Source organism: Taurulus bubalis (genome assembly GCF_910589615.1).
Source record: "Taurulus bubalis genome assembly, chromosome: 13".
NCBI classification, from domain to species: domain Eukaryota; kingdom Metazoa; phylum Chordata; class Actinopteri; order Perciformes; family Cottidae; genus Taurulus; species Taurulus bubalis.
In genome coordinates, this window is record NC_136601.1 from 20733981 (window position 1) to 20761600 (window position 27620).

General features: G+C 47.5%; 1 protein-coding gene across 1 annotated transcript in view; it reads left to right on the top strand.

Moving 5' to 3' along the window:
* Positions 1-27286, top strand: part of gpc3 (glypican 3) — a gene marked incomplete at both ends in the record, with an annotated part of 95173 nt that extends 67887 nt beyond the window's left edge. Inside the window, 3 exons of the mRNA XM_079228757.1 lie at positions 2115-2226; positions 15128-15314; positions 27111-27286. Of these exons, the coding sequence (XP_079084883.1) occupies positions 2115-2226; positions 15128-15314; positions 27111-27286 (475 nt within the window). The remainder of the gene's footprint in view (positions 1-2114; positions 2227-15127; positions 15315-27110) is intronic.
* Positions 27287-27620: the final 334 nt, after the last annotated feature.

Consider the following 27620-nt stretch of genomic DNA (forward strand, 5'->3'; position numbering starts at 1 on the left):
GAGGTGTCTGATTAATTGTTCATCAGAACTAAACAGAATTAAACTAGTTTTACCAATTTAATAGTGTTATATTATGTACACACGTTGTAGGGAGGGTGTTGTAGTTTGTAGGTTGAAATAAAACATGAATTCCCCTAGAGAGAGCTTCGTTGTTTTGTTTTAATCACAAAGTGAAAGATACAGTTTGCCCCTCCCCCCACCCTTCCAATAATTGCCACACAGTCCCTTACAGCTATTTTCATGATATCATCTAAATGTAATTCTCGTTTTTGCTCTGGATGACATCCAGCCTGAAGAATGCAGTGTATTAACAGTAACAACCACCCTGTTTGCATCACCCACACACCCTGGCCCTGTCTGCAACTAGGGGGACTGGAAGTGTGATCAGGTGGTGTGAAAAGCGCCAGACCTCCATTACGGATTCCTTCATCACCTGTCAGCGTCTTTTCCCACTGTTGTTGATTCTGATGTGTGAGCCGTCTCCCTCAGACTGGACCTAACGGCGTGGTAATTGGTGTTAGATTAGATTAGGTTATCACTGGAGCTAACTGATGTGATCAGGCCTGCCAGCAGCGAACAATAACTAAATAACGACGAGATAACAAACTGAGAGCTGACAACTGAGACTATCTGTGGTCAAACTGAGTTTCTCGGTGATGCACGCTGAATTCTGTCTTGGTAAAAAATGATTTGGACCGGCACCTATAAACACTAACCTGCCTCGGCTCCTTATATTCACTCAAAATCCCCCTCATCCTCCTTCCTCGACCCATATTCCCTCTTTCTCTCTCCTGAATGGATCACACATCCCCCTCCATTATTAATGTAATAATTAGCTGCGGAGAACCGGGGTGAGATCATGGCTAATAAGAAGAATAAATAATTGGGGAAATGTAATTTTAGTTTCATGAAAAGTCTGGCTGAGGGGAGAGCGAAAGACTGATTAGTGGAGATGGCATGTAAAAGGTGTGTGTAAGTGCTCAGGGCGACGTCACAGAGATGAGAGCAGGGTATGACCTCATGCTTTCCACACACACACACACACACACACACACACACACACACACACACACACACACACACACACACACACACACACACATAATCTCACTCACGCATGTTTCCTTTCCAAGAGCCTTTCCTCTCTTCCGAACTTTTATTCTGAGAATCATTTCTCCCTCTCCCCCATCAGTTCCATCATCTTTTCAACATTTCCCCCCTCACAGCGATGACCTCACCACCTGACTCTAGCTCATCTAAACTCGCTCGTCTCCTGCGCTGCCGGAGATGTTGATGAGCGCTGAGGAGGTGGTGGGAAGGAGTTAATGCCGCCACTACCAGGAGCGGAGAGAAACACCTGCAGGAGCGTTTTCAGCCTCACCAGCTCCTCCCCCTGATAACATACACAGGTGTAAACAGAGCCGTGTTTCCCTAGTTACACGGCGAGGCGTGTGAGCACCTGCCCGGAGGCTGGCTGTGCACAAACATACGAGTACTGCTCCGCTCATTAGCACCAGATAGGATTAAAAGCCACTAATCGACCAGTTTAATGTCCGTGAAATTAATCATCAGCCAGACTTTGTTTAATGGTTTTCACCTTGTGGCAAAACCCAAACATTTTAAAACATTTTACATCAACACTTGATAACCTCTGACGCTGAAACGTTTTGGGGACGAATACTTTCTTTTTCTAAGAAGTCTCCACGGTTTTTATTCAAAATATAAAAAGATATCTTGAGACATTAGACATTTACCCACTGTTTAACTTAATAGACGTCGTCTTCATGGGAAGAGTTGGTCCTTCTGGATAGGGTTGAGTTACTAATTGACTTTCCAGCCTCGAAACTTCAAAAAACAGATGAGCTGTCATTCATCTTATCAACACTAGATGGTGACAAGCGCCTTGTTTGGAGTGAGAGCAAGGTTCATTATGTCGTCCTCTCATGGAGCTTTGAGGTTTCTAAACTCAGTGAAACTCCTCCAAACAATCACAAACATAAGAACTTATCATCTATCTATCTATCGTACTATCATACTATCGATCTATTATAATCTAATCTAATCTAGTAGAGGAAACAAACCACTGAGCCCGTTTTGTCTCCCCGTCCTGTCAGGTTTCCTGGGCCGGGCCTGAAGCGATCGCATCCCGGCTCCGAGTCTCGAAGCAACAAGCCGCCTGAGCCGATCATCAGCCAGATCATAGACAAACTCAAACACATCAACCAGGTCAGCAGTGTGTGTGTGTGTGTGTGTGTGTGTGTGTGTGTGTGCGTGTGTGTGTCCATTGTTTGTGTGTTTGTACACGTACCACTTCTCCAGTCTTTTACGGTAAGTGTGAACTGTTTCAAGGGAGCATGTTTCTCGGTGCTGGAACAGCAGTTCTCTCTCATATTTGAGAGCAAGACCACAGAAGATCTGTGCTCAAGGTGACGTCAACACCTTGTGAACACAAAGAAATAGATATTGACGGGAAAAATCTGAATCTTATTTTGAGTCTCATCTGCACTGCAAAGAAATCACAAACAACTTTCTTTGAGGAGAACGATGGAGGTTGTTACAGAAATGCAAGCCTCAGCTGACGACAAGGCCGAAGCCCCTTTCTTTCTTTTTTGGGGTGGTCTCTGTCATCGTCGCCATGGAAACCACCTTTTGGAGTGGGCCGGTCTGAGTGCAGAGATGCTCGGATGTAGGCTCAAAGACGGCCTCCGTATCAACACACAGATCTGTCTGCATTTCCAGGGTCGTCCTGGTTGCGCATATAACTGTCAACACGTCGGGTGGTGGCTGTGACACACACCCCTTAACACACACACACACACACACACACACACCATCTTCCAGCTGCAAAGTGTGTTTGCGTGTGAGTCCGTTTTTGTCTGCATGTATGTGATTGAGCGTCTGAGTGCTGCAGGCCTGTCACAGTGGATTACAATCCTTCTCCCCTGTTTAAACAACCTGGGAGAACCGAGCAGCAACCTTCCTCCACTCCGCTCCGACAACCAGAGACCCTCAAGAAAAATACAGAGGGTTGTGCTTTGAGACGCTGTAATTTTCCCAATTACTTTTGCTGTATTACCTCACGGGCGCTTCGTCCCGCTGAAAGCGAGAGGAGCGACACTCGAACACGACCTTTAGTGTTTACTTGCCCTCTACCCTATAAAGATGTGGGTCATATTATTAGAGTTTTGGCCTTGTTATTACTCTTACTTTGTAATAATTAAACTCAATGCTGTTACTTTAAAAACAACTCCAGCAACATCGGTGACATAAAGAGACGAATAATAATAATCCGACACGTTGTAAACAAGCGACTGTTATGCCAGATTATTCAAACCACTTTATTTAGAGGTAAAAAACTACAAATAGCTTTACATGTTGGTAATAATCAATGCACAGGAAAACTGCATGCAAACACTTTTTTGGTCAATACTTTGAGTGGAAGTTAAACCAGAATAGTTTGTTGGATGTGTGTGTCGTACAGTCTGGGTAATAATTCTAACTGCTCAAATCTTCCAAGTATATTTGGGGAAACCGTCCGTTCCCATCTAAGTTTTCTAGCAGCGTTGCGACATTCCCATCCCTCATGCGTTAACTTGGTGAGTATAATGTCTGTGATTCCAATAGGAATGGTGGCCAAAACTACAATAATATAACCCAATACAGTTGTGTGTGTGCGTGTGTTTATTTGTAATAAACTGGAATCATCCTATAATCCTAAAAACACAGGACATATACACGTACGCACTCTAATATAATAAGCCCTTAGAAACTTCCTGCCCTGACGGGGAAAAATATTTGCAACGATGTGATAACAAGCAGAGCTGCTGCAGACCGTTTACCGCGTGGATCCGGTTCCTGAAGGCTTTTGATGGGGTTCTGCAAGAAAATGCAGTTTGGGGAAATGACAGAGCTCATTGTGTTACAGACATTCAGACAATCCATAAGAAAACATGGACACAGTCAAACTCTCCCTGCCTCAGTGTGTGTGTGTGTGTGTGTGTGTGTGTGTGTGTGTGTGTGTGTGTGTGTGTGTGTGTGTGTGTGTGTGTGTGTGTGATCAGATGCTCTCGGTAACCAAACACTCGCTCCTCATTGGCCGGTTCACTGACAACGTGTTAGACATGTGTTCATTTACGGGGGTTCGATCCTGTTCACGTAAACGCCTGATATTTATGTAGATTGCATTTTCACATGGGAGCTTTTAACCCCATATCTGATGACCGTACAGCAGAGTCAAGCACATTTCCAACTTCCCTTTAGATGTCGACATCAATGGGCTGGATTAACATCTGAAGAAAGGCCGACTGCTTTTGATTGCATATTTCACGTGCAGTAAAACTGTTTATGGCTCAGAACTCAGATTACACAGTTATTTTCTTTACGACAAATCACCACTATACCGAGGTACACAACATAACAGGAACGGCTCAAAAGATGATGCAATATAATACAATAGTCCTGCAATAAAAAACTCCCCTTGTGAAATTTACAATACTATACTTGTCTTGTGCCTGAGAGCTCACTCACTTTGAGGTTTTAATTTGTGTTTTATAAGCTGTTCCTTTTCTTTTTTCTTATTCCTATTTCTCATTTCTATATGTATTTTTTTAATTTGCTAATGTTTTAGAAACACATTGATTGTTTACTGCTAAATTAAGACTAAGAGTTGACAGCGAGGATATATATATATATATATATATATATATATATATATATATATATATATATATATATATATGTATGTGTATATATATATATATATATATATATATATATATATATATATATATATATATATATATATATATATAGCACTTCAATCATAATGTTCTTAGCCCCTACACTCACAAAAACACCATGTTTATTATATATTTAGTACTGGACACATACAGATCTTCAGGTTTTTCTTTGTAGCATATAGTGTTGGTTTGCTATCTAACAATAAACACCCCCACCCCCAAAAAGAGAGCAAAACGGGTTGATGTGGGTCTGTCGGGGTTGCTAATATAAAGCTATTATAATGTTTACCATGTTCTCCATCATAGTTTAGCGTGTTAGCATGCAAACATTTTCTAATTGGCACTAAATACAAAGTATTAAAGCTGATGGTCTTGAACCAAAGGATGTTGACAAATGTATTCTTTTGACCTGATGGTGGCGCTAGCTTAGGTTGAAAAGTTATTCGGAGACATCCTCTGGAAACCATGAATTTCTTTACAAAATATTATATCATTCTGTCGAGTAGATCTTGAGATATTTCACTTAATCAGAGCAAACTTTGACCTGATGACACTAAATATAAAAGGTCAGGGGATCAGCGAGTCATTAGGATTCATCCTCAGGGAACCATGAATCTGTGCCGATTGTTGAGGTATCGACATGGATACGTGATGCAAAACATATCTGCCAGTGGAGAAGGCAGATGTCAGAGACAAGCCCTTAAACGTGCTTTATAACTCTGCTAAATGTTTATTGACTATACGCAGTATTTCTCCGTCTTCGCTGCAAAGAGCCGGCCTCTTGTAAACAACCTCTGAAGGCACTGGAGAAAGTGATGTTGTTTAGTTAAAAGCAGTTTTACAAGGTCTCCGCCTCCCCGCCAGTTGAAAGACCACCAGCTCTGGATGTTGCAGGCCTAAAAGCAAACGGACTAATTAGCCATCTGATCGGAGAGGAGGCCGCAGCTCACAGATAATTACTTTCGTCTGCCCAGTTCAAACGCGGCGTGTGTGAGGACGGGCCAACAACGAGCTCGCATGTGTCATGTTCCTGGAGGTCCACCAGGACAGTGCCATGCTGATTAAAAACGGCAGTGTCCCAGTCTCACGGTGTCTTCTCCTCTGCTGTAGATTGCACATTCATTGGCCACGCATTCAGGACATGGGTCGCCCACAAACCGGTCGATACAAGTCCTGCTAAGCTCTTTTATCCCGCACACGTTTTCCATTTGAATGAACATTATTCTGCTCTTTTGGCTCCAGCAGTGAGCACAATCAATGGTTCCTCCAGCTTGTACTGACCCACTTTCCAACCAGGAATCAGTCCCAGCCCGCAGTGTGCGAGACCATGTCGTAAAATATAGGGGCTGCTCTGTCCAACGGCGAGGGGAACATGGGACCCCTCCAAAGAATCCACTTCCTTCCAACTTTAATCCCCCCGATGTTTCATTCCTCCACTCCTAAGTGCTCCGTGACGATGGCCCTGTGAAATGCAGCTATGCAGCGGAAATGTGTCATTTCTCACGTTGTCAGTGTTGATCAGAGAATCTGCAGATACAGAGACAGTCTGGCAGGGAGACCTTTGCCTTTGTGCCTCTGCGAGGCTAAACTAAACACCAAAAGAAAAAAAAGAAAACCCTCTCAGAGCCGGTCGCCTCATGCTTATAAAACAGCGTTTTCTCACGCCTTAAGCAGCTGATGTCATGACTGAGCCAAAGCCAAGTTTAAAGTGAACTGTGCACTATAAATGGATGGAAGAGAAATGCCTTTCTCCGTCGGTTATTGCTTCTCGACTTGGAATCTTTAAACAGCGCAGGACTTCGAGGAGCCGAAGACATTTCTGTGCATGCTGTGTAACAAATTCCTGTCTGAGTGTTGTGCGCTGTATATGCAGTGTGGTGAAGCTGATAAAGAGTGCACTTTCCCCGACTGTGACGTCAAGCAGGAGATATTCTGTGATGCCAACAAGTACTCGCTGTTTCCTCAACCAGAACATTAACACTCTCGTTTAAAAAAAGCGAGCTCCCTTGTGCGGAGGCAGCGCTCTCGAATTAGAACGTATTCTCTTGGTGATGTGTTCTCGTTCGGAGGAGATGAGTTTGTTTTTCTCAACATCTGTTTAACTTCCCAGAGTATCGGGTTTCTCCTCCGAACAACTAATCTCACAGGAGATGGTTGAGCTAGTGGCAAAATAGAGCAATTACGTGATTGGTCTTTGATTACAGAGCGTTTCCCACTCATTTGTCGGATGGGTTTGCCATTTGGAGGGTCAGACCTCCTGGGAATATTCTGACAGCCTCTTCTTGGCTGCATGACACTCTTCAGAGAGATACGTTCAGAATACCTCGCATATGAAAAGACATCTTTTATCGATTTTTACAAATCGCTTTTGGCAAAGCACAATTATTTCATCTCTGTCATTTGAGGGAGAACAACATTTTTTGCATTTTTTGCACCTCATCCACATGTTGTGGCCTTCTCTATCTCCCCGTCCGTCGCCTTTCTCTTTCCAGCTCCCCAGCTGTGCTGAGCTGTGTGTGACAGACTCCAGCTCCGTCGCCCTTCCCTCCTCCAGCCCTCCCCCTCTCCTAAACCCCTGGACCCACCCCTAGCTTCACAGTCTAATTGAAGCCAGAACCTGGGAAAATCCTGCAGGTAGGACAGAAATCCAGGGTGGAAAATAAACCAGATCCCGAGCGCCACAAATTCCATCACGCAGCCTCACTTCCTCCGAGCCACCGGAGCCTGGGCAGCGTGTGCTCGACACCTCGCGCGCGCTCGTACAGAATGCGCTTCTTTAATATATAACTCACACACTTGAGTTGGGACAGCTTTTTTACTGTGCACACTTTGCAGCAGTTAATCTTGTACACACGTAGTTAGGAATATGACTGCAGCAGATACATTTAAACATATAGCAGCGGTGACACGTGTGAAATAAAGCAGCACTTCAAATAGACTTTGAAAATGCATGAATGAACACAGTGCTGTGAGCATAATAATTACAGTAGAGACAGAATGGACGCCGCCTCATGACAAGCGGTGCGGTGGCCTTTTTCCCTACAGGGTGTGCTTGCTATCAGACTAATAGACACCGTGGGTGTCAGGCTCGGCCTGCTGTTTTGTAAACTTACACTTGCTAACCTGGCCATTATGCTCGCTCCAGTCAAAGAGTCCGACTCCTGTTTGATGTTATTTACTGAGGGTTTTTGAAGCGTTATTTAATACACTCCCCCCAGGGCCCTCGTCCTCTCGCCTTCCTCGTTTTTTATGTGTGTGAAGTACGACTGCCCTGGAAGCGGAGGAGGAAGGAGAGCTGTTACGCCGCTATATTTGTTTGCAGGGATAAGCCATGCGGGTTCTTTTTAAATGAAGTGTGACACCTGGTGTAAACCTCTGAGGAGCTGCGGGGCGTTTGTAGAGGCAGAGTCGGTATCCCTGTCAGAGCACCGCGCACGCATGTTATCCTTGCGCTTTCCGGAGACTTCTGACTTCATGGTATATTTAGGATTTGAGGAGTTATGAGGAGTTATGGTTCCTTAACTTTAGGAATCCAACGATCAGATCCCCTCCACCCCACCCTCTACCACACACACACACACACACACACACACACACACACACCCCTCTCCCACCCCGGCTTTCTCCCCTGCTGGCTGGGAGGTCAGACGGAGCATGTGAGGGCCCTTTTTCTCCCAATTAGTCCGCCTGCTAATGAGGCCCAACCATGCCTTCTACCGCTGCCACCCGTTCCTCCTTACCTCCACCTCTCCCTCCCTCCCTCCCTGCCCGTCCCCGCCCTGAGGCCCACGCTGGGGTCGCCTCTCTCTTCCCACTCCGCCCCTCCGCTCCCGCACCACTGCCACCCCACTGGGTGTAATTATCACGCAGCCGGCTTATAAAAACCCTGCTGCAGAAGCCAGGCACCAGGCTCGCTAACCAGGCTTTCCGTCTTCTCAAGCCAGCGTCTCTCTGCTTTTTGTTGAACTGTCAGAACAGCTGAGACTTCCTGATCTGACCCACACATCCTGGCCTTGTTGTCACTGGGCACAGTCACGTGTTAGGATCACCCCCCCCCCCCCCCCCTCTTCCCTACCAGAAAGAGGTCAGGGGTCACACTTCCTGTTTCCTGTCTCTGCTAGGTCATCAGAGGGTCTCCCTGCGAGGGTCGGAGACCTCCTCTGTTCCTCCTCTGCCTTTTGTTTGGGCCGGCGGTGCTCTGGGGGTTCACAGCGAAGTTGAGGCTCCTCTTTGGACCTGTCAAAGTGTTAGCACTCCCTGACTTCATCATTCCCTCACATGCTCCTTGCCTTAGAGAGCCATACCTTGTCAGTATGGGATAGTTCTTCTGGCTCCACTTTGCTATTTTCCAGCACTCTCTCTCCAAAGCCATTATCTCTGTGTTCCTGTAAGCTACACGCTAAGCTAGCCGACAGCAGGACAGCTGCTAGCAGCCCTTACAGCCCACATCAGCCTCTCTATTATGCGCTTACCCAACCGAGCGTTCGCCGGCCGCCGCTAGGTGTGATCACGGGACGCGCTGTGACAGTCTGCTGATGTCGAAACGGAGGGTTTCTTAGCAACACATGACTCTGGGAACCACTGCGATAACGTGTAAAGAAGACGAGCAGCGGACAAAAAGAGATTGTCTGAGGGGCGTAATCTGATTTAGCAACCAGCGGCCTGTGCAGGAATGGGACTTTTAAACTATTAAACCCCATGCAGACAATCAGGCACATTCACAGACATAAGTCAAGATTTTCATTTGGTTAGCCTCAAAACAGATTGAAAATTGTTGTCATACCAGATACACTTAATACTAGAGGCCCTGTGTGTTCATGGCCTGCCTTGATCTGAACAGAGAATGTCGGAATAAACAGATACGGTGGTTTATTCTTGCAGAAGATGGACTGGTAACTGTATTTAATCTGCTATTTTAAATATATGTCGAGGGTTTAAGAGTTTCATCTACCAGAGGAACAAAGTCTCTGGCAACGGAGTCTAAACATTCATTCCGGTTTCAGTCTCGACTGGAGAAATCTGGAAATAGCCTTATGGGCTTAGGAAGAAAGGTGGAGTGGACACACGCCCAGTTTAACACTCGACTGGAGAGCTCTCTCTGTGCGCTGTTCCAACTGGAATTAATCTCAGGAAATTAATCTTGTCTGCATTAACTGTCTGAGGCAGGTCTCCCGCTGCGTGACATACTCGACCGCGGACGGAAAGAGGAAGACAAGACGGGGAGGAAAGCAACAGAGAGAGGAATGAGAGAGAGAGAGCATATGTCCCCCTCCTCTTTACGTTTCAGATTCAATAAAAGTTGAGTAATGAGAGCGGGCGGGACTGCGGGACAGGCCGAGTCGTCCCAAACGGTGCGCTGCCTGACGGCGGGCCGAGGAGCTTTCCATGACTCACTCCGTGGAAAGTGCCTCATGGCGTTCCCGTGTCTGTCCGTCTTTCTCCCGAGGCGTCCCTCATTTCATTCCCGCCGACCTCCATCCCTCCTGGCTCCTCTCCTTCAACGGCACATCTGCTAACTGTATACGAGCGCAGCAGCTCGGCCTTCATGTGAAGCATTAGGTGTAATTGAAAGTGAATTTCCTTCACTTCATTGCGAAAAATAGTCTGTTCTGAAAAGTCGTTGTATTTTATTCATCCAGTGCAGCGACTCCAGGCATCGGCTCCTGCTCTGATTAAAATATACAATCTGCTGTACAGAATGTTTGTGGCTTTACAAGATCTCTGAGATGATTAGGACACAATCAGAGTCGTAGTTTGACATGCAGCAGTTTAATATTTCACCTGTGATGTGACAAGCTGAAACGTTCCAGTTTTCCTTCTTTGGCACCTTAACAATGAAATGATAACTTCCGTTTATTGCAGTTCATGTTGAATTATTCTAGTTTGGGACACATTTTACTATCAGAGGGGATGATGACGTTTGACTCAGTCAAGTAAATCTCTGAGATTCGGGAGCGGCGACACTGCAAAGAGGACATCCAACAGGGAAAGAAACACGAGCAGTCAGACGGTTAGACAGCTTGTTAACAAAACCCTCGGTTAGCCAAACCAAACTTATTTGGAAGAGAAACAAAAGGGAACAGTCAAGTCCTCTCCCACGCCCAGTAAGTTGTAAACATTTACACATGGACCTCCTGGTGAACTTTGACCTGCTTTCTATAGTTAGCTGGAATATAACTGATTGTCTAAACACTCATTTCTTACCCACTTTGTTGTAGCAATAGCTCCCTGTTTTCTACTCCTGAGCTAACCGGCCGTGTTTCTGTCCTGTTGAACTCGCCCTCCGTTTACGTCTGGTGTCCATCAGCTCTTGAGGGAAATATCTGTCTCTTTATCCTCCAAGGTAGTTGCTAACTCTCTGTGTGACGTTTGGAGCTGGGCAGGTAGCGCACAATGAGGTTTTTTCTTTTCTTCTTTTTTGCTGAAAACAGCTGCCAGATGAAAGATGAGAGTGAACCAAAACATTCAAAGTGAGGGTGATAAAACCAAAACAAGGGGCTGAAATACACTAAAGAGTTGTGATCCTTTTGTGTGGGTTTGTCACAGCTTGAAGTCAGTGTGCCGTATGATTGTAAACCCAGAGATCAGGTCAGCAGTGTCATCTATAAAACCCTTTTGGGAAGCCCAGCCTTAAAATTCTATCGGTTAGATTTGCAGACGAGTTGCGCTGAGGCACTGATGGAAACATTCACAGCAGCAGATTCCGTCTGGGCCGCGTCACGAGCCGCTTGTCCAGACTTGTGCGCGGAGCGGAGGACACAACACAGCGGCCCGATCACAATCACACACGAAGAGGCTGGAGGCTTTCTGTCTTCATTACTCATCCCTTCCTCGTTCGCTTCGACAGTTATGACGCTTATGCGAAGATATTTGTTTCCGTATCTTCAGCTTGCATGCTTCCTCAGTGATTCATGGTGAAATGTGAACCAGGATTTTAACTACTTTTTTTTTTTTAAAGGCTACAGCTGATGATCAGTGAGTGCAGGTTGATTTCTATCGCCGCAGGTCAACCAGTGGCTTGAACTCTGGGGCTCCGTCGCAGCTGTCGTGTCGAACAGTGACCCCAGTGTGGAGTTCATGTCATGTGTGGGAGGCAGTGAAAGACTTGTGGTTACTGTGTCTCTGTCTGGGCTGGCCCGCATTGAGCAATCCGCCACATGTTTTGGCTTTGTTGGCAACTTTTAAGCCGGCGTTTCCTCGGTGTGACTCGGCGCTTTTGTGCCTAAAAGGGGAGGTGAATCCTGCGGCCTGCGGGATGCCTATCGCCATCCTGGTTGCATGTTCTGCGTGTCCGGCCAGGGAGGCTCTGGAAAAAACAAGGAGAGAGAGAAATTTCCCCCCTCTCCTAATGCTGGAGCATTTCTCCTGCAAAAATGTCTCTTTTATTTGTTTCCTCCCTACTTCCTTTTGCTTGGGTTTTCTCTTTTTTTAACTGCAGAAGATTCCAGCCCAGAACGACTTGAGGTTTCTCCCTCTTGTGGTAAATGTGGAGGCTCTTGCCGGATCACGCTGTGGCTCAGCCGTGCCAACAGCGCAGCATCACTTTTCGACACAAACATACATCCCACCCCTCCTCGCTACCGCAGCCGTGGCGGCGGTGTGCTGTGGAGACGGGCACGGCTCCCTGCTCTACCATTTAGGCCACGCATGTGATGCAGCCAAATTCTTAATCTAATTCCTGAAAACACATTTTTTTTTATTGTTTTCAATCTGCTGTTCATCTGCTCTTATTTAATACTTGTATGCTATTGATCCCACTTTCCTCTCACGAACGTCTTAATTCCTGCGTTGCCGCAGGCGGTGTTGTCAATCGGTCACCGCATGTTGCTTCACACTGAAATATCTCAACAACTACCACATGGATGTTCATGACGTGGATCACATTTTAATCTAGCTCCATCATCCAATCAACATATGAATTTGTCAAATACTTTGTATTCGGACCAAATAGCTCCAATCCGCCTCAGCTGTACTTGCTAGTTTGCACATATTAGCATGCTATCATGCTAACTAAGATGAACGATGTCAACGTTCCACAATCTGAACATCGGCATGTTCTCATTGTGATTGTGAGTTGTTTGTGGGTTGTTTCTTCTAACATCAGTGAGTCAGAGGGCGGCCATGTCTGTTATGTGCCGAGGGGAGTCGGTGTGTTTGCTGGCAGGTGGTGAGCTACACATGGCAGCGTTCAAGCAGACCGAGCTCTAAACAGGGACGCGACAGTTGCTCCCAAATGTTTTTCCCCTCACTCCTCGTACCTTTTTTTAGGTTTTGTTCTAAAATACCCCGAGCCACATCATTCTTTCCCTGCTTTCCAAGTGTTTGTTTGCCTTTTTAATTGGCCTGTGAGGCGCCCCTCCTCCTCCCAAAGTCCAGCCGAGTTGCCAGGATGCAGACCATAAGAAGGAATTTCAGGACCTCAGTAAATCTGCGGAGGCCTCCGGGGCAAACGCGGGCAAACACGGTGCTGTCTGCAGCGAAGCGGTCCAGTACATTAAACCACCGTCCATCATGTTGGAAGTTTGTTTCAATGTGACACCTTAAGGGGCTCTGCTCTTTCAACAGGTGGCGCTTCACTGGACGGCCTCAAACAGAAGTCAAGATGACCCCATGGATCAACCGTCCTGTCCCTGCATGAATGTTTGTCCATCCCCTTGCTCTAAGTGTCCAGGCTTTTAGAAATGTTGCGGTCATCCTGTGTGTGTGTGGCCTCAATGTTGAGAAATGAAAGGAGGTTTGTTGGGCGGCCGTGTCTGGGAACAAGGTGATGTGTGTTCCCCTTCTGAACTTTAGAGTTCATGTCACTTGTAAAACCCAGATTGACTGATTTGTATGTGCGGGCGAAAGGAACAGGGTTGTTTATCTGACTGACGTAATTCTGTGATTAGCGCTGCGTTTTTATACCTCCGCTCTTTGTCTCACACACACACACACACACACACACACACACACACATTGTCTGATCTCAGGCAGACGTCGCAGCTGACTTGAGTCGAGGCCCATCTGAACTCAATTTTCTCCCACAGCCAGCCAAAACAACCGAAAACAACAACAAAAAAATGCATGCTGACGTAAGCAGATAGGAAGGAAATCAATAAAAAGCAAACAAGGAGGAAGAGCGGTGAGATGAAAGGAGGCTCGGAGGGCAGGCGGGAGGAATTTAGCACATCTGTTACCTTGGCAGGGCTCTCAATCATGTGCGATGTTGTGGAGGCTGAAAGATGGTCGGAGAGCGGCCATGTATTTGTCTCCGAGAAGGCCTCACATGTTTTTCACCCGTGGACACAAGACGGGAAAAGGTTTTTCTCTTTTTCTTTTTTCTTTCTGCGTGGTTCTAAAGCTACACAACATACGTATGTGGACGTTGTTGTGTTGACCTGTCGGCTCCGTCTTTTGTCCTCCTCTCACACTTTGTCAAGAGGAGTTTTTTTGTATGTCTTTGCGTCACAGCTCTTGGACTTTTGTGTATTATTTATGAGTTGATTAGTTTACCACAGTTCTCAATAAACACTTCTGGTATGTTTTGCACTAACACGCTATGAGCTTCTGTAAACCCCGTGGGAAAATATCCGAGCTGAACAACAACTGCTTTTACAGCCCAGAGGCCGAACTGGAATGAGATTCTGTTGCAAATTATATCCAATTTCTTTGTTTTAGAGCTTGTGTTATATGTTTTGTAGCCGACTTTATATTATTATGGTTTTTTTTGGCATTGTTTAATCTGTTGCTTGATTTATTATCTTGTCTGCAACATTTTATTCTGGCATCTTGGCCAGTTCTCCCTTGAAAAAGATGTTTCCAATCCTAACGGCTCCAACGAAATAAGTTTGAATATTTCAAACATTAACATACTTTCTTCTTCATCTTTCATCCTACTCGCTCATTTTAGATCTCAAGGTCTTGATGTCTGTTGGACAGAGCGTGTTATGTGGTGTTATTGTGTCCCTGTTGCCCTGAGACAACCACTCAAGACCAGGATGTTTGCCAGCAACAACACGGTCGCACCAGTCTGCTTGCCCAACTGTTCTGTTTCTACCAGTAAATTACATGGAGCGACAGCCGCAACCCCCTTTGAATGAATCACGTTTGGACCGAAATAACAAAACTGGCACCGATAACAAAACTCTTTTCCTGCATGGTGAATATAATTAGGGTTTGGTAAATACCGGCGCTTTTAGAACTCACCGAGTTCTTGTGAGGAATTCCCCTCAAACCGATCTAATCATACAGCACATCAAGAGACCCCCTTTATTTATTTTAACAGCTTTGTTCAACCATTAATGCACCGGCACATCCTGCCACGGAGTGATTCATGAAGAGGGTGAGGGGCCGGGTGCGTTTTTTTAAAAACACAATTACCTTTTAACCTCTTCCTGTTTGTCCCACAGTTGCTGCGGCTGGTGACCGTGTCCGACAAACGCTGGAGGGCCCGGTCGCGTGAAAGTGGAGCGGACACGTGGAGCGACGGGGGGGAAGAAGGATTCGAGAGCGGCGACTGCGACGACGAAGACGAGTGCACCGGAGTGTCAGGGCTGGGGCCGCCGCCGAGACGCAAGCGGTTGCGCATCATTGCAGGTCAGACACAGAACTGGGTCTAACTTACAGCTTCTTACTTAAAAACTGGTAAATGCATGAGCGGGTTTGGCTCGGTGTGCAGTGAGTCAGAGCGAAACACAGGCAGCGGGCACAGCAGAGAGGCGTTTACATGACTACTGTACATGTTGACACCACCGTGACACTATGCAGCAGGAGACGTGAGACTTCCTCAGGTAGCCGCCTCACCCCGACCTCTCGACCTCCCCCGCCGCCGATCCCTCGGACACGTCAGACGTGCTCTCCGAAAGCCAAACAAAGAACAAGTGAAGCTACAACCCGTTGGGAGAAAAGAAACCAAACAGAGAGAGAGGGAGAAAACAGCCAGGCGGCGGGAACGAGGGGGTTCCGATACACCGACACAAAGCCGGCGCAGCTGAGCAAACACGGCGGAGGGAGTAGTCCTCCTGTCGGAGATGTTGTGGCAGGGATTTGGGTTCGCCAGGCAGGGAGCGGGAGCAGGAACCCGGGGTTAACGCAGGAATCCTGCAGGGCCATCGCTTCCAGCAGGCGGGGCCGTGAGAGTCTGATGCGCTCTCTTACACGCTCCTGTTAGCCTGACTGTACAGTTCTGCTTCCATACACACAGTAAACTGTCTCCTCCGGCTTTCGAGCTGCTGAAGGGTGACACAGCGGGAAATGAAGGCACCCTTTAAAGTCTGAGTCTGACCTCCATCTTTTAGTGTGTGCGAGTGTGTGAGTCTGCAGGCACATACACGCCTGTTTGTGCGCGAGCCAGTAATGTTTGCAGACCTTGGAGCGTCTCCGCTCGTTGGCAGATACACAGATAGCCGCTGATAGCACCGTGATGACCCGGTAAAAACGCTGACCTAGCACGGCCGCTCCGCCCAGTTTGGTCAAACAGCGGACTGAGGGGGGGTTCAAAGGTCAACCTGCAGAGCATGAGGCCTAATGGGCCGCCTGTCTGTGCTCCGCCGCTCCGGGATGGACGAGGCAGATCTGGTTTCACAAAGCCTGGAGTGGAGCGGCGGTGTGATGGCACGCACGCACACAAGAGCCAGGGGGAAAGGTGACAGAAGTCACAACAACAAGGTGCAGACAGGACGCAGGCCGGGCCGAGAGCCCTGCGCGGCGCGGCTGTCAATCTGCTGACCACATAGAGGATGTTTTCCCCACAAGCGAAATGATTGATCTGCCCTCGGTCATTCTCTACACAGATTCCATAACCTTCTGATCGCTAATGCTGCTCACCCACAACACACACGCATACATTTCCCCTCCCGACCAATCAAACCACACGCCGCACATTCCCCAGAGCATTCCAGGCCAGAGGAGCTATTCCAGGACAGGGTACCCCCCCCCACCCCTACATCACCCTCGCCCCTCCAAAGCCAGACTAGCAGCCAGACCCCTCCAGTTACAGCTCACACACCAGACAGATCACTCACTGACCTCCCTGGTGTCAGCTGATTCAATTGATAAATCAGTTCAATTATTCAAATCAATCAAATGAAAAAAAAGAAAATTATACGATATGAACAGTTTTAATTTCCAAATCATTTGAGGCTGCAACCTTTAAGTTAAGTGGTGGGAGATGTGCAGCATTCTGGTGTTTGGTCTATAATCAATTACAACGTCACATGTCATCGGGTAAAACAAGAAAGAAGTGTCAATTATGGTATAGTGTTCTCTGAAAAAAAGTAGAGTGACAGCGACACAAGAAGTGAAGAGACATAAAGTCAGATATCTAGTGAGTAATCTCTCTCTGAAGTTAGCTAACATTAGCCACCAAAAGCAACCAAACAAACAAAACCTAGAAACAGTGGTGGGCCGTCAGGGCCTGCTGAGCCTTCTCTGCTGGCCGAAACAGAATCACAAAGTTTAAAATCTACATTTTTTATATATATATATTTTTTGTATTTCTTTTTTTTTATAATTAAAAGTTATAGCTATTTTATAATTGTATTGTTTTTCACAAATACACTACATGTATTATAATTATTGTTCCCAATTAGCTTTTTTTTCGCCACTGCTTGTTAAGGGTCTTCTCATCCGATCACATTTCACCTCTGTTTCTCTATGCAATGGAGAGCTGGTTAAACTCAATGGAGAGGCCTGCTAGCATTATGAAACGTGTGTTTGGCCACAGGGCCCGCGTGACCATTAACGTGCTCTGTGATTGGTCACAAGGAACTCCTCGGGGGAACCGCCAAAATCTTATCAACACCACGAATGAATACGGCCAGTTGAGCGCCGGTTAGCGCAGGCGTACGTCCAAAACCACGGCCCGCCACTGCCTAGAAATGAAGTGAGGGATATGTTTCAAGTTTAATTGTAAATAAAATAAAATGTTTTTATACTCTGGATGTGTTTTTGGACATATTTTCAGCGGTCTAAATCTTTATTACACAATGTATCTATAGTCATTATAGATGATTACAGTCACATAAATCAGAAAAGATCTGTTACAGCAAGTACATCATAAGCATGAAAGGTTTTTCCAATGTATTCCCAAAATGTGTATGCAGAATGCACGTGGGTGTATGGCAGTGTGTAGTTTCCTTTCTTTTCTTCTTTTCTTAATCCTGTAATCTGTGATATACCGTGTGGCTGTCTTGTGCTCATAATGAGGGCTCACCTGTCCATGCTTCCACGCACACCTGGTCTCTGACTGTACAGCCTCTGTGGGGAAACAAAGGACCTCCATTAAATCCTCTCACACTTCACTGCCCTTGTCACTTCAAATTTGTAATGCACCGTTTTCAGAATACTGAGTCATTTACTGTATAAAGTCCCAAGGTAATGTTTCCTGACTCGGGTTAGAACAAAATGATTCTCATTGAGAAAACGTGGGAATGATCCGCAGAAATGTTGGAGTTGACCACTCAATTCTAAACCACTTTTAAAGAGTCAAACGCTAACTGCTAGACTAAATAACTTGTTAAAATGGGGTTTTCGTGCCGTTTGGAAACATTCAGTAGTCTGAAGGCCAACCGCCGGTGGGCTCTGCCACGGCCCAGCAGCCCAGAGCTCTGCCTCGTGTGTTTTCTCGCTGAGCTGGACTGAACGGGCCTTTTTTCGCTGTGCGCTGTACCTCGGCGTGCTCAGCAGGAGCCGCTGAATGGGCCTCTTGTTATGTCCCCGCTCTCAGACATTCGGTCACTCCAAGTTAAGGCCGTGCTTTTTGGAAGCTCTGCTGCGTTTTATCAGCGCCAGGGGTTAGCATAATACAACGTGGAAATATTCCTGTAATGTGAAACACGCGGCTTACGGTGAGAGGCCGGGCTCACCTTTCAGGTCTGCTGCCGATTTTTCTTTTTTCCCCCGGCTGGAACAAAGGAGCGAGTAAAAAGAAAGAAGGAGGCGATGAAAGAATGCGAGGAAAGTACAGAAAGAGACAAAAACACCTTTGATGACTCTAAAGGTTGATACACTGGGAAACCTAAACATTCCTTACTCTGTATGTGGGTCCAATTGACAGCCGTACGTGCTGCCAATACCAGAACCTGGTATGTTAATTAAGTGCAGCTGTGACCCCGGCACCTGATAGGTGAGTCACACGGCTCCGCAGTAGTGTTTGCCACATGTCTACATAAAAGAAAACACACAAAAAAGAGCCATGATCCAGACACTGTTGACATTAGCTCTGGATGCATCCACCATGTAAACTGTTCCCTCCTCCTTCAAGCGCCATATATTTCCGTACAGCTGATTGACTGAGCTGAGCGACTGCTTCCAGCTACAGAGCCGTCCACATGTGGCTGCCAGGTAGAGGACATGCGTCCCCGCAGGTTTGCGTGAGACAGAAGGAAACGGGCCCAGACGATGCAGATGTGCACGGAGGAGCGCAGGTGTTTGGGCGGAGGAGGAATCTGGGCGCCCACATGGGCCGAGTCCTCGATGGAAAAACAGGCAGACTTCACCGAAAGTATCACTGGTTGAGGCACACCTCCATTAGAAGTAAAGGCTCTGCCAACATATATAGAATAAAAGGCTGTGGAGTCAGTTTTTCATCTTTCATGCTGACAGATCTTCTGTGTACAGCCTCGCAGAGTGGCCAAGCGTAGCTGACGACTCAATTTTGTTATTTTATTCCAACTGGAATTATCAACTAGATGCATAAATTATCAAACTCTTTTTAAATGCCACCAACCATGAAAGGCTCTGGTTGTGATAACACGCACTGATTTCACCAAATGTGTTTCTGCAACCAGTGATCTCGAGCGTTTCTACGAAACAGCGCAATTATGATTTAGTTTTCCCAGAGAAATGAAAGAGAAACAGATAAAAGAACAGATGTTGTTGCTCAGTTTGCAACGAGAGAGAGAGAGAGAGATTGGGGGCGAGAGAGAGATTGGGGGGATGTGGACCGCTCTCATCCTTGGCTGACAAAATGACCGTTCTGTAGCCAACTCAAATCTGTTTATCTTTCAGAAGATTAACGGTGAACTTGAAGTATTGAAGGAAAAAATTGAAATGTATGATATTTCTGGCGACGGCTCTAAATTGATGAAAACGTCAAAGACCGCAGGGGCGGAGGAAGTGTTGACAGCTTGACGGGTGGAGTTGGTGGAGAGCCCGCTCATGATGTACGCACTGGACGTGATCGGGCCGAGTGTTCGCTACCTCCGTCCCTCCCCGAGCTTATAAACAACCTCTGTAAATCCAGCCGATCCTCCTCCTTCTCCACGCCCCTCACAAAAATAATGAGGCTCTCCGCCATCTGTGTAAACAGGCTTGGCCCGTAAGAGCTGCAGCCTCTCACCGGGGCCCGCCACAAGGCCCCGTGTGTCCCCGGTTATTGGGGTGGCGGTGGAGGGGAAGATGGGAAAGGAACATGGGGATGAAGTTACCCTCTCATTGGGCCCTCGTTGGTCTTCCGCCATGGAGCTTTCTCAAATCAATCCGGGGGATAAAACCCCTAAGATTAGCCAGAAGGCAGGAAGAAGAGCCCTGGTTTTAATTTCTGTGGATACAAGCGCACAGAGCCGTCCGGGTTCTCATCATCTACGCGAGTGAGTCGTTTTTTTGTAGGCCCGTACGCATTTTCCTCAGTGTTTGTGTGTGCCTCTCGGAAAAAAGCGTTTGTTTGCTCAAGCGCTTTATTTACATTCACAGGCACTTTTTTTGGACACACTAAATTGATTCCAGGCCCCGGTCCTGGGTCATGTCCATCAGCTCGGCCACAGTCCACAAACACTCTGCACACAGCGGGACCGTTCTCGAGGCCCGCGGACCCCGCCGCTCATCCGCCATTTTGTGGCAACGTCTTAAAAGCCCGGTCGAGGGTTTGGGTGTTTTCGCATTTTACACGTTAACCCTCCACTTTCACCTCCGTCTCCCAAAGTCTTCAGCCGTCTTTTATTCTCACTCTGTTTTTCCATTCTTGAAAGTAACTCAACGAAGCAGTGAACATCGCAGGAGTCCCGCTGGCAGTCGACTGCGAGCTGCTGGAGGAAAACCGCAGGCTGACCACTAAAAAGGACTCGGACAGATAGTGGAGCTGCTCAACAGGCGCTCGCTGTGTGTACAGTCGGGTCGGCCAAATTGTCACTCTGGGATGCATTTGTGGTCTGCCGCTCCGCAACAGGAATGTGGAGAGAATGCTGCATGCTCGTTGGCAGGGACATGTGCACAACAAACACGCGTCTGAAATCTGCCCGCCACATTTCCGTCACCGGGCCGAACCGAGGTTGAGAACGTATAAACGAATCTTGTGTGGGATGTCAGCTCATTTTTTACAAGATAGAGATAGTATCCGAAGAATGTGTTTGGTCAGAGGCTCCCTGACCAGGTTGTGTCCCCCGGGCCAAACTCCAACGCTGACCTCTCTCTTCTCTATCTCTCTGATAAGAACCACCATTGTTCCATCTCTCCAGAAACACCCGTAGCCGGCGCTCCCTGACAACCTCTGACCCTCCGTCAGCACCGACCCCAGAGCTGCCGGAGGTTACAGGCCTTCTCTGTACGCCGCCGAGCTTCCCACCCTGAGCGAGCCCCCTTGCCCTCAGCACAGAATCAACTCTTTGTATGTTTGATTTGTTATGATATATTTTTTTACTCCATCTCACTCTCGCTCACACACTTTTCCACCCTTCGCAGAGCGCGGCGCTGCAAAGGAGCTCTCGGTCAGAATTTATGCCTCCGTTTCAAGCTTTTATTTCTCCTCGAGCTCCTTCTCCTTCTCCTCTCAACGATCATATTAGCTGTTACTGGAAGTGGAGACTATAAATACTTCGGAGTAAATCTAATTTGGACGGCACAGGGAGAGGCCAGCGGGTGCAGCGTGCCGGTCATCCCATCACTGGCCATGTTAATTAATAGGTGTTGACTTGCGTTTGTCCCACAAAGCCACAATTTAGAAAGTGTCTGAGAGGGTTTCCCCCTTTTGACAGCTGGGTGTATTCCTTTGTTATCAGACTGAACCCACACATTCACTATCCAGTTTTGAGTTTCTTAAATTTGCACTTTCAATGTCCTCATTCTGCTTCCTGTTTTGTTAAACTTCCATTCGTCTCCTCACCCCACTTAATCACTTCTGATCTCACCCTTTTCTAACTTTTCAGAACTCCATTGTGTCCGTTTGTGTCCTCCATCCTCCTTGGCATCAAGTCTCCCCCGTCTTACTCTCTTTGCCCCCTGTGTGGGAGGGTTCCTCGGCCTAGAATAACAGTGAGTGTTGTGGAGGTTGCGAGGCCAGAGCCGCTCAGAGAGCTGTTGCCGAGGCCCGTGGGTTGGGCCTCCTCTGGGCGTCCCCGTTTGTCTTGGCCCGACATTCTCAGCCTCTCCGAGCGCCCCTGTGGTCGACCTGTGGGTGTGGAGGCAGACGGTCACATTCCCGCCAGCCCAAGGACAGAAGCATCCTGTGCCGCTCCCTCTGCTCCCTTCTCAGCTCTCAATCGGCAACATGTCCTCGTGCAAGCGGTCACGGAAGTTACAGACTGTGTCGAGCGAGCCAATAATCACACGTCAGCTCTTTATCTGTTACCCTCTACAAGACCCAATCAATCAATCCTGCTGCTCCTATCATGTTTTCACAGGACCATTGTCTCCTCTGCAGCTGTAGAAGCGGCTCCTGTCTAAAGATTGCACACACACACACACACACACACTTGCACGCCAAGCCCTTCCATCGCTAAATTTGCTGAGTGCAATATTTAAGGGAATAGTTTGCTCCGCAGAGATGAGACGAGTGATAAAATATTTGCTTTACCTCGGAAACCATAATATCTTTTAAGCTGTCGAATCTCTAAAACCGAGATCAAATTTGACCAGCTTTAGGTGTGCACACATCGTCTGCCAATGTAGCGGCAATCTAAACCATCTCTCCCGTTTCATAAGAAGCACCTGTGTTTGGAGACTTAACATTCCACATACTTATCTGACCAAAAAAAGGCCTTTGTGCATAGCACACATGTACTGAATAAACTGTACTGGACCATGAAGGTACGCACTTGCCAGAGGGGTTATAACAACGTGTCAACTGGCTACTGATGTGCAGCCACTTTTAAAGCAATTAAGCTGCACTTAAGAAACATGTACTGAGAATGCCAGACAGAAATTAAGCGTTTCCTGTGCTTTTCTGTATCATGTAATTGTCACCGGTAGTTGCGGCGCGCCGGGAAATGTGTCTTTCCCCTCGCTGTTAGAGTTTTTCTACATAGTTTGCTTGTTGTGACAACTGCAAACCGTAAACGACGAGCTCCAGGCACCGAGCACTGTTGAAAACAAAACTCCAGACTGTCTCTCCCTCTTTCCCCGGTTATCCCTCTGCACAAAGCCACACACACATATATATATATATATATATATATATATATATATATATATACATATATATATATATATATATATATATATACATACACACATGCATGCACACACACTCCAGCCACTGGTTGACCTGTTAGAGGGATCCAAACAAACATCCGCTCCCACTGGAAACCGCAGTCTGGATTTATTTGTCTGTTCTCCTGAGGAATGGTCGCTTAACAAAACATAAAGTCTGACCGCGTCCACAGCTGTGACAGCGGCTCGAGGTTGTTACGACGGACCCGAGTGCACACAAGCGCACACAGACACACACATAGCACACAGTAGGCATATATAATGAGCAACTTAGGCTACTGTATTGGGAAAGTAGAGCAGTCAAAGGGTCATACAGTATATATACCGTACATACATATTACCCAGCATTCATCATTGCATATCTTTATATGATTAAAATACATAAGAAACCAAGTTATTATTAATTTACTTAAATAGTGTTTTGTTACTGTTTATGTAGAATAAACATATTGTTTTCAGATTTCTGCTGACTTCATTAAAACAGTGATGCAGATGGTTTTCCCTTTTCTTTTGTATGTGTAGCAAATGGCACCATTTGAAATGAATGTGAATTCTTGTTTGAACACCGACTTACTCCCAAGGCCCCAATGGGAATCACTCAAACTGGCCTTCACTGCCAATACATGGCTGTTGGCCCCGTTTTCTCTATAGGTCCCCTCCTTCCCCTCCCCCATGGGCCCCAGTGCAACCGTACTGCCTGCGCTGTCTATATTTACACCCCTGGTGACTGACCTACCTGCTCATTCTTAGTCCGGAGCTTTAGTGCACCCGATCAATGGGTGGACTGTTGACCTCTCCCCTGGGTCGTAACTCGAGCTCATGAGGCCACAATAAAGCTAGCAGGGGGAACGCTAGCAAGGTGGCGTCCTTCTGAATAGCGATGGTCTCAGAATTGGCGAGCAGGAGGAGGGCTGGGCTCTGCTGAAAAGCCACAAGGGCCCCGCATTGGTCCCATTAATCACAGTCGGGATTGTGGCTCTATTTTTAGCCTGGAGTTATCCATCTATGCGCCTAATCGTCTCCCGCCTGTCCACTGTCGCGGCTCCTCCTTAAAAGGCCCCCGAAAGGAAAAGAGAAAAAAGAAGCTACTTCGGTCTGCCTGTTTGACTCTCTTTCGCTCTCACTGTCTGTACGTCGCTACACAGGTGTTCATCACTAATGATACCGGGATATTATTAGTCCCAGGCCTGTGCAGGAGTGTAGGGGATCTAAGTTTGCATAGTGTTCAGTCCCTGTTGGGTTGTTTTTAAAGCCTGCAGAACAAGGCCCCTCTGTGGCGCTGCTCATGTCCAAGTGTTTAAACTAGCAAGAGAGACACTCCTCCTCCCTCCCCTCCGGTTTGAGGGATTTTATTCACAGGCCGAGACTTTTTTTCACTCGCATTATTGCCGCTGTAAAGCACACCAACACAATGCTCTTCCACTTAGCCTCCCGCTCTTCCACAAACACACAGAGACGGGCGCGCACGCCCCACTCAATCATCCGCACACAAACACACAAATGCAGACGCGCATTGCTCCCCGCCCCCCCTCCGCGCCCCGCATCTTATCCACGGTGTATATAAAAGCTGTATCGAATTGCACCTTGAGCTTAATTGGCTCGGCAGTACAGTGCGCCGCTGTCGACAGTGACAAATCGTTCTTTCGGAGCCCCGGAGAATGTCTGCCATGTCAGAGGACACAGGAGGAGAACCAAAAAGAAAGTTAATTGTCCTCTGGCCGCTGTTCAAATGATGTTGTAACCACAAAGACATTCGTAGGAGATGCCTTTTGGAGCTTTTTTTTTTTGCCGTTTTGTTTATTTGCCTCCTTCCTCTGTTTTTAAGATGTCTCCCTGGCAGCTTAGGGGGCCATGTGGGCACCGGGGGACCCGAGAGGAAGCGCCCCGGTTCTCTGTGTTTCTACTTAAGGAGAGCAGGCCTTAAAGCTTTAGTGGGAATCCTGGCCGCTCCCTCTCATCACGCAGCGCCTCAGATCGGCCACTTCCTCCCACTCGGGAGCAAACAGATCAGACGGCTAATTCAATTTGGAGCTATCTGTTATTTCAGGAGCTCGGATGTGTGACGGTGTATGTGTGTGTGTGTGTGTGTGAGAGAAAGTGGGCGAATGTGTGCCCAGCCACCGAGACGTGTGCGAGGGAGAGGTATGTAAAAAATGCACCAGTGTGTGTGTGCGTGTGTGTGTGTGTGTGTGTGTGTGTGTGTGTGTGCGCTCTGCGTCTGGCTTGTCAGGGGACAGCTCATAGCTGGCGTTCCTACCCAGAGAGCTGCTTTATTAGATATCCTCCTGCCCTCTCTCATATAACTCAGCCTTCTTATTTCAGTCTCCCTCATAGCGTTCTGCCAGGCGAAGCAGCACAGAATATGTCACACACACACACACACACACACACACACACACAGAGGGAGGGAGAGCTCAGCTCGGCGTCGGTAGGGGAAACAGCTGTGGATGCAGAGCAGCGGGTTATCAGCAAGTGGGAGCGGAGCAGCAGGTGACTGTGAAGTCGCTGCAGTGTGCAGAACAGATGGAGACGACGGGAGGAGAAACAGTGAGATGCGGGAGCGACTGAGGAGTAATTCGCTTTTTCAAACTTTCACTCATCTAAGCGAGGATCTGCGTGGCGCTCGGCCTCACGGCCCCACAGTGAAAGACACCCGGGCGTCTCCCAGTCTGCTGCCAACAGACGCCGTTACTGCGGCAAATGAGTTAAGTGCCTTGCTTGAGGGCACCTGCGCGGTCGTCGTGGAGGGAGAGGTGAAAGTTGAGGGTGATGGTCCGGTCACAGTGGATATCGCCCGCGGCACGCAGACCAGGAGCCCCACAGCAGGTGTCATTTTGTCCACACCGTCCCTGAAGTCGTCAGGAACTATGTTCCCACGGTCCCAGAGAACCGCAGCGCAGCCGCTCAGCGGCGTGTATGATTAACAGCGCGACGAAAGCAAAAGCGTCGGCCACAAACATAACTAATAGCTGCACGAGAGAGGGGGTCGGGTTCGAAGTCCCCTGTCCCCGCAGGACTTTGGAGTCAGTGTAACAGCCAACATCTCTGCACACAGCGAGCTTTTATTCTATGTAATTGAAGACATTTGTAAGGGTAATAAATCTGAACCATTTTGCAGCGTTCCCCCCACTGCTTCCAGTCTTCGTGCCAAACGCCGCTAGCAGACTCCCGACTCTCCAGCTCCATAGTTACTGCACATTAGAGTACTCATCCTCTCATCTAACGCTCGGCCCGAAAGCGTATGGGCATATTTCCCAAAATGTGAAACTATTCTTTAAAAATGCAGTGTTGACCCTATGTTTTCGGCCCTAGGGCCCTGGTTTGTCTCTGGAGTCTCTCCCTCCACAGGAATATACTGTATATCCCTCCCTGCTGCCTACAACATACCTTCAATAGTAAAAAATGAGGTGTTATCGTTCCCTTTATCCACTTTGAAAATTACAAAAGGAACCACAAAGTACCATAGACGGTGGACTTCTATCTATTTCTGGACTCATTTAATAAAACAACCTAGTTTCCTTCAAACAATGAAGTCATATCAAAGAGAAGACGCACAGCAGTCGAAATGATTGTGCGTTTCAGATCCTGAGACATGACCTCATTCAGCCTCTGTGGGTTTTAATTTTCATTTCTTGTTTTCAGCATCTCACCACTTAAATCCACATTTCAACACTCACTCCGGGTGAAATATGTGTCTGTGTGATTCTGCTTGTGTCTGCAACAATAACATGCAACATCTGGTTCTGTGCGGAGTTTCCTCGTTCTCCGAGTGCAACATTGCTTTTACAGCTGTGTAAGACATCATGTGAAAAGGAGGACAGGCGTAGCGGCGCACATGTTTTTCAGCTTCTGTGACAGCGTTTGTTCTAATTGTCTCCGCGCCTGTTTTTCCCTGCCTCTCTCATATTTGTCATTCTTTGTCTCCTCCTCGCTGTCTCCTGTCCATCTCCGTCTGACCTCCCCTCTCAGACCTGGCCGATAACCTGGTAATGGACGACTTCACCTTCCAGGAGCAGCTGCTGACCCCTCGCCTGGCCACGGCCGGGGTCGGCGGCGCCTCCTCGCCTGCCGCTCCGCTGTGGAGGAGCCGTCTGGTCCCGGCGCTCCCGGTGACGCTCGCCCTGCTCCTGCTTCGTCCGCACTGAGCGGTGCGATATCTCACACTCCCGTCACCTCTCTCTCCCCTGGGATCCAATACAAGGAAACCTGGTTGGTTTCTTTTTTCCGGTTCCCAGTGTAAAGTTCAGTGGCTCGTCAAAGGGAGCGTCGGACAGTAAATGCTACATTTCTCTTCATCTGTCTCAGCAAGAACCCGTTTGGCTTCATTCAAAAGCACTGTTAGTCCTCAACAAACCTATTAAAGCACGCCAGATAAACCCACGGCGTCGTGTACATAATGAACGTGCCCTCCGGTCGACTCCCACTGCGACTTCTGTGCCCTCTCGCCTCGCCTCCTCTCTGCTCTCATGCGGACTTCTG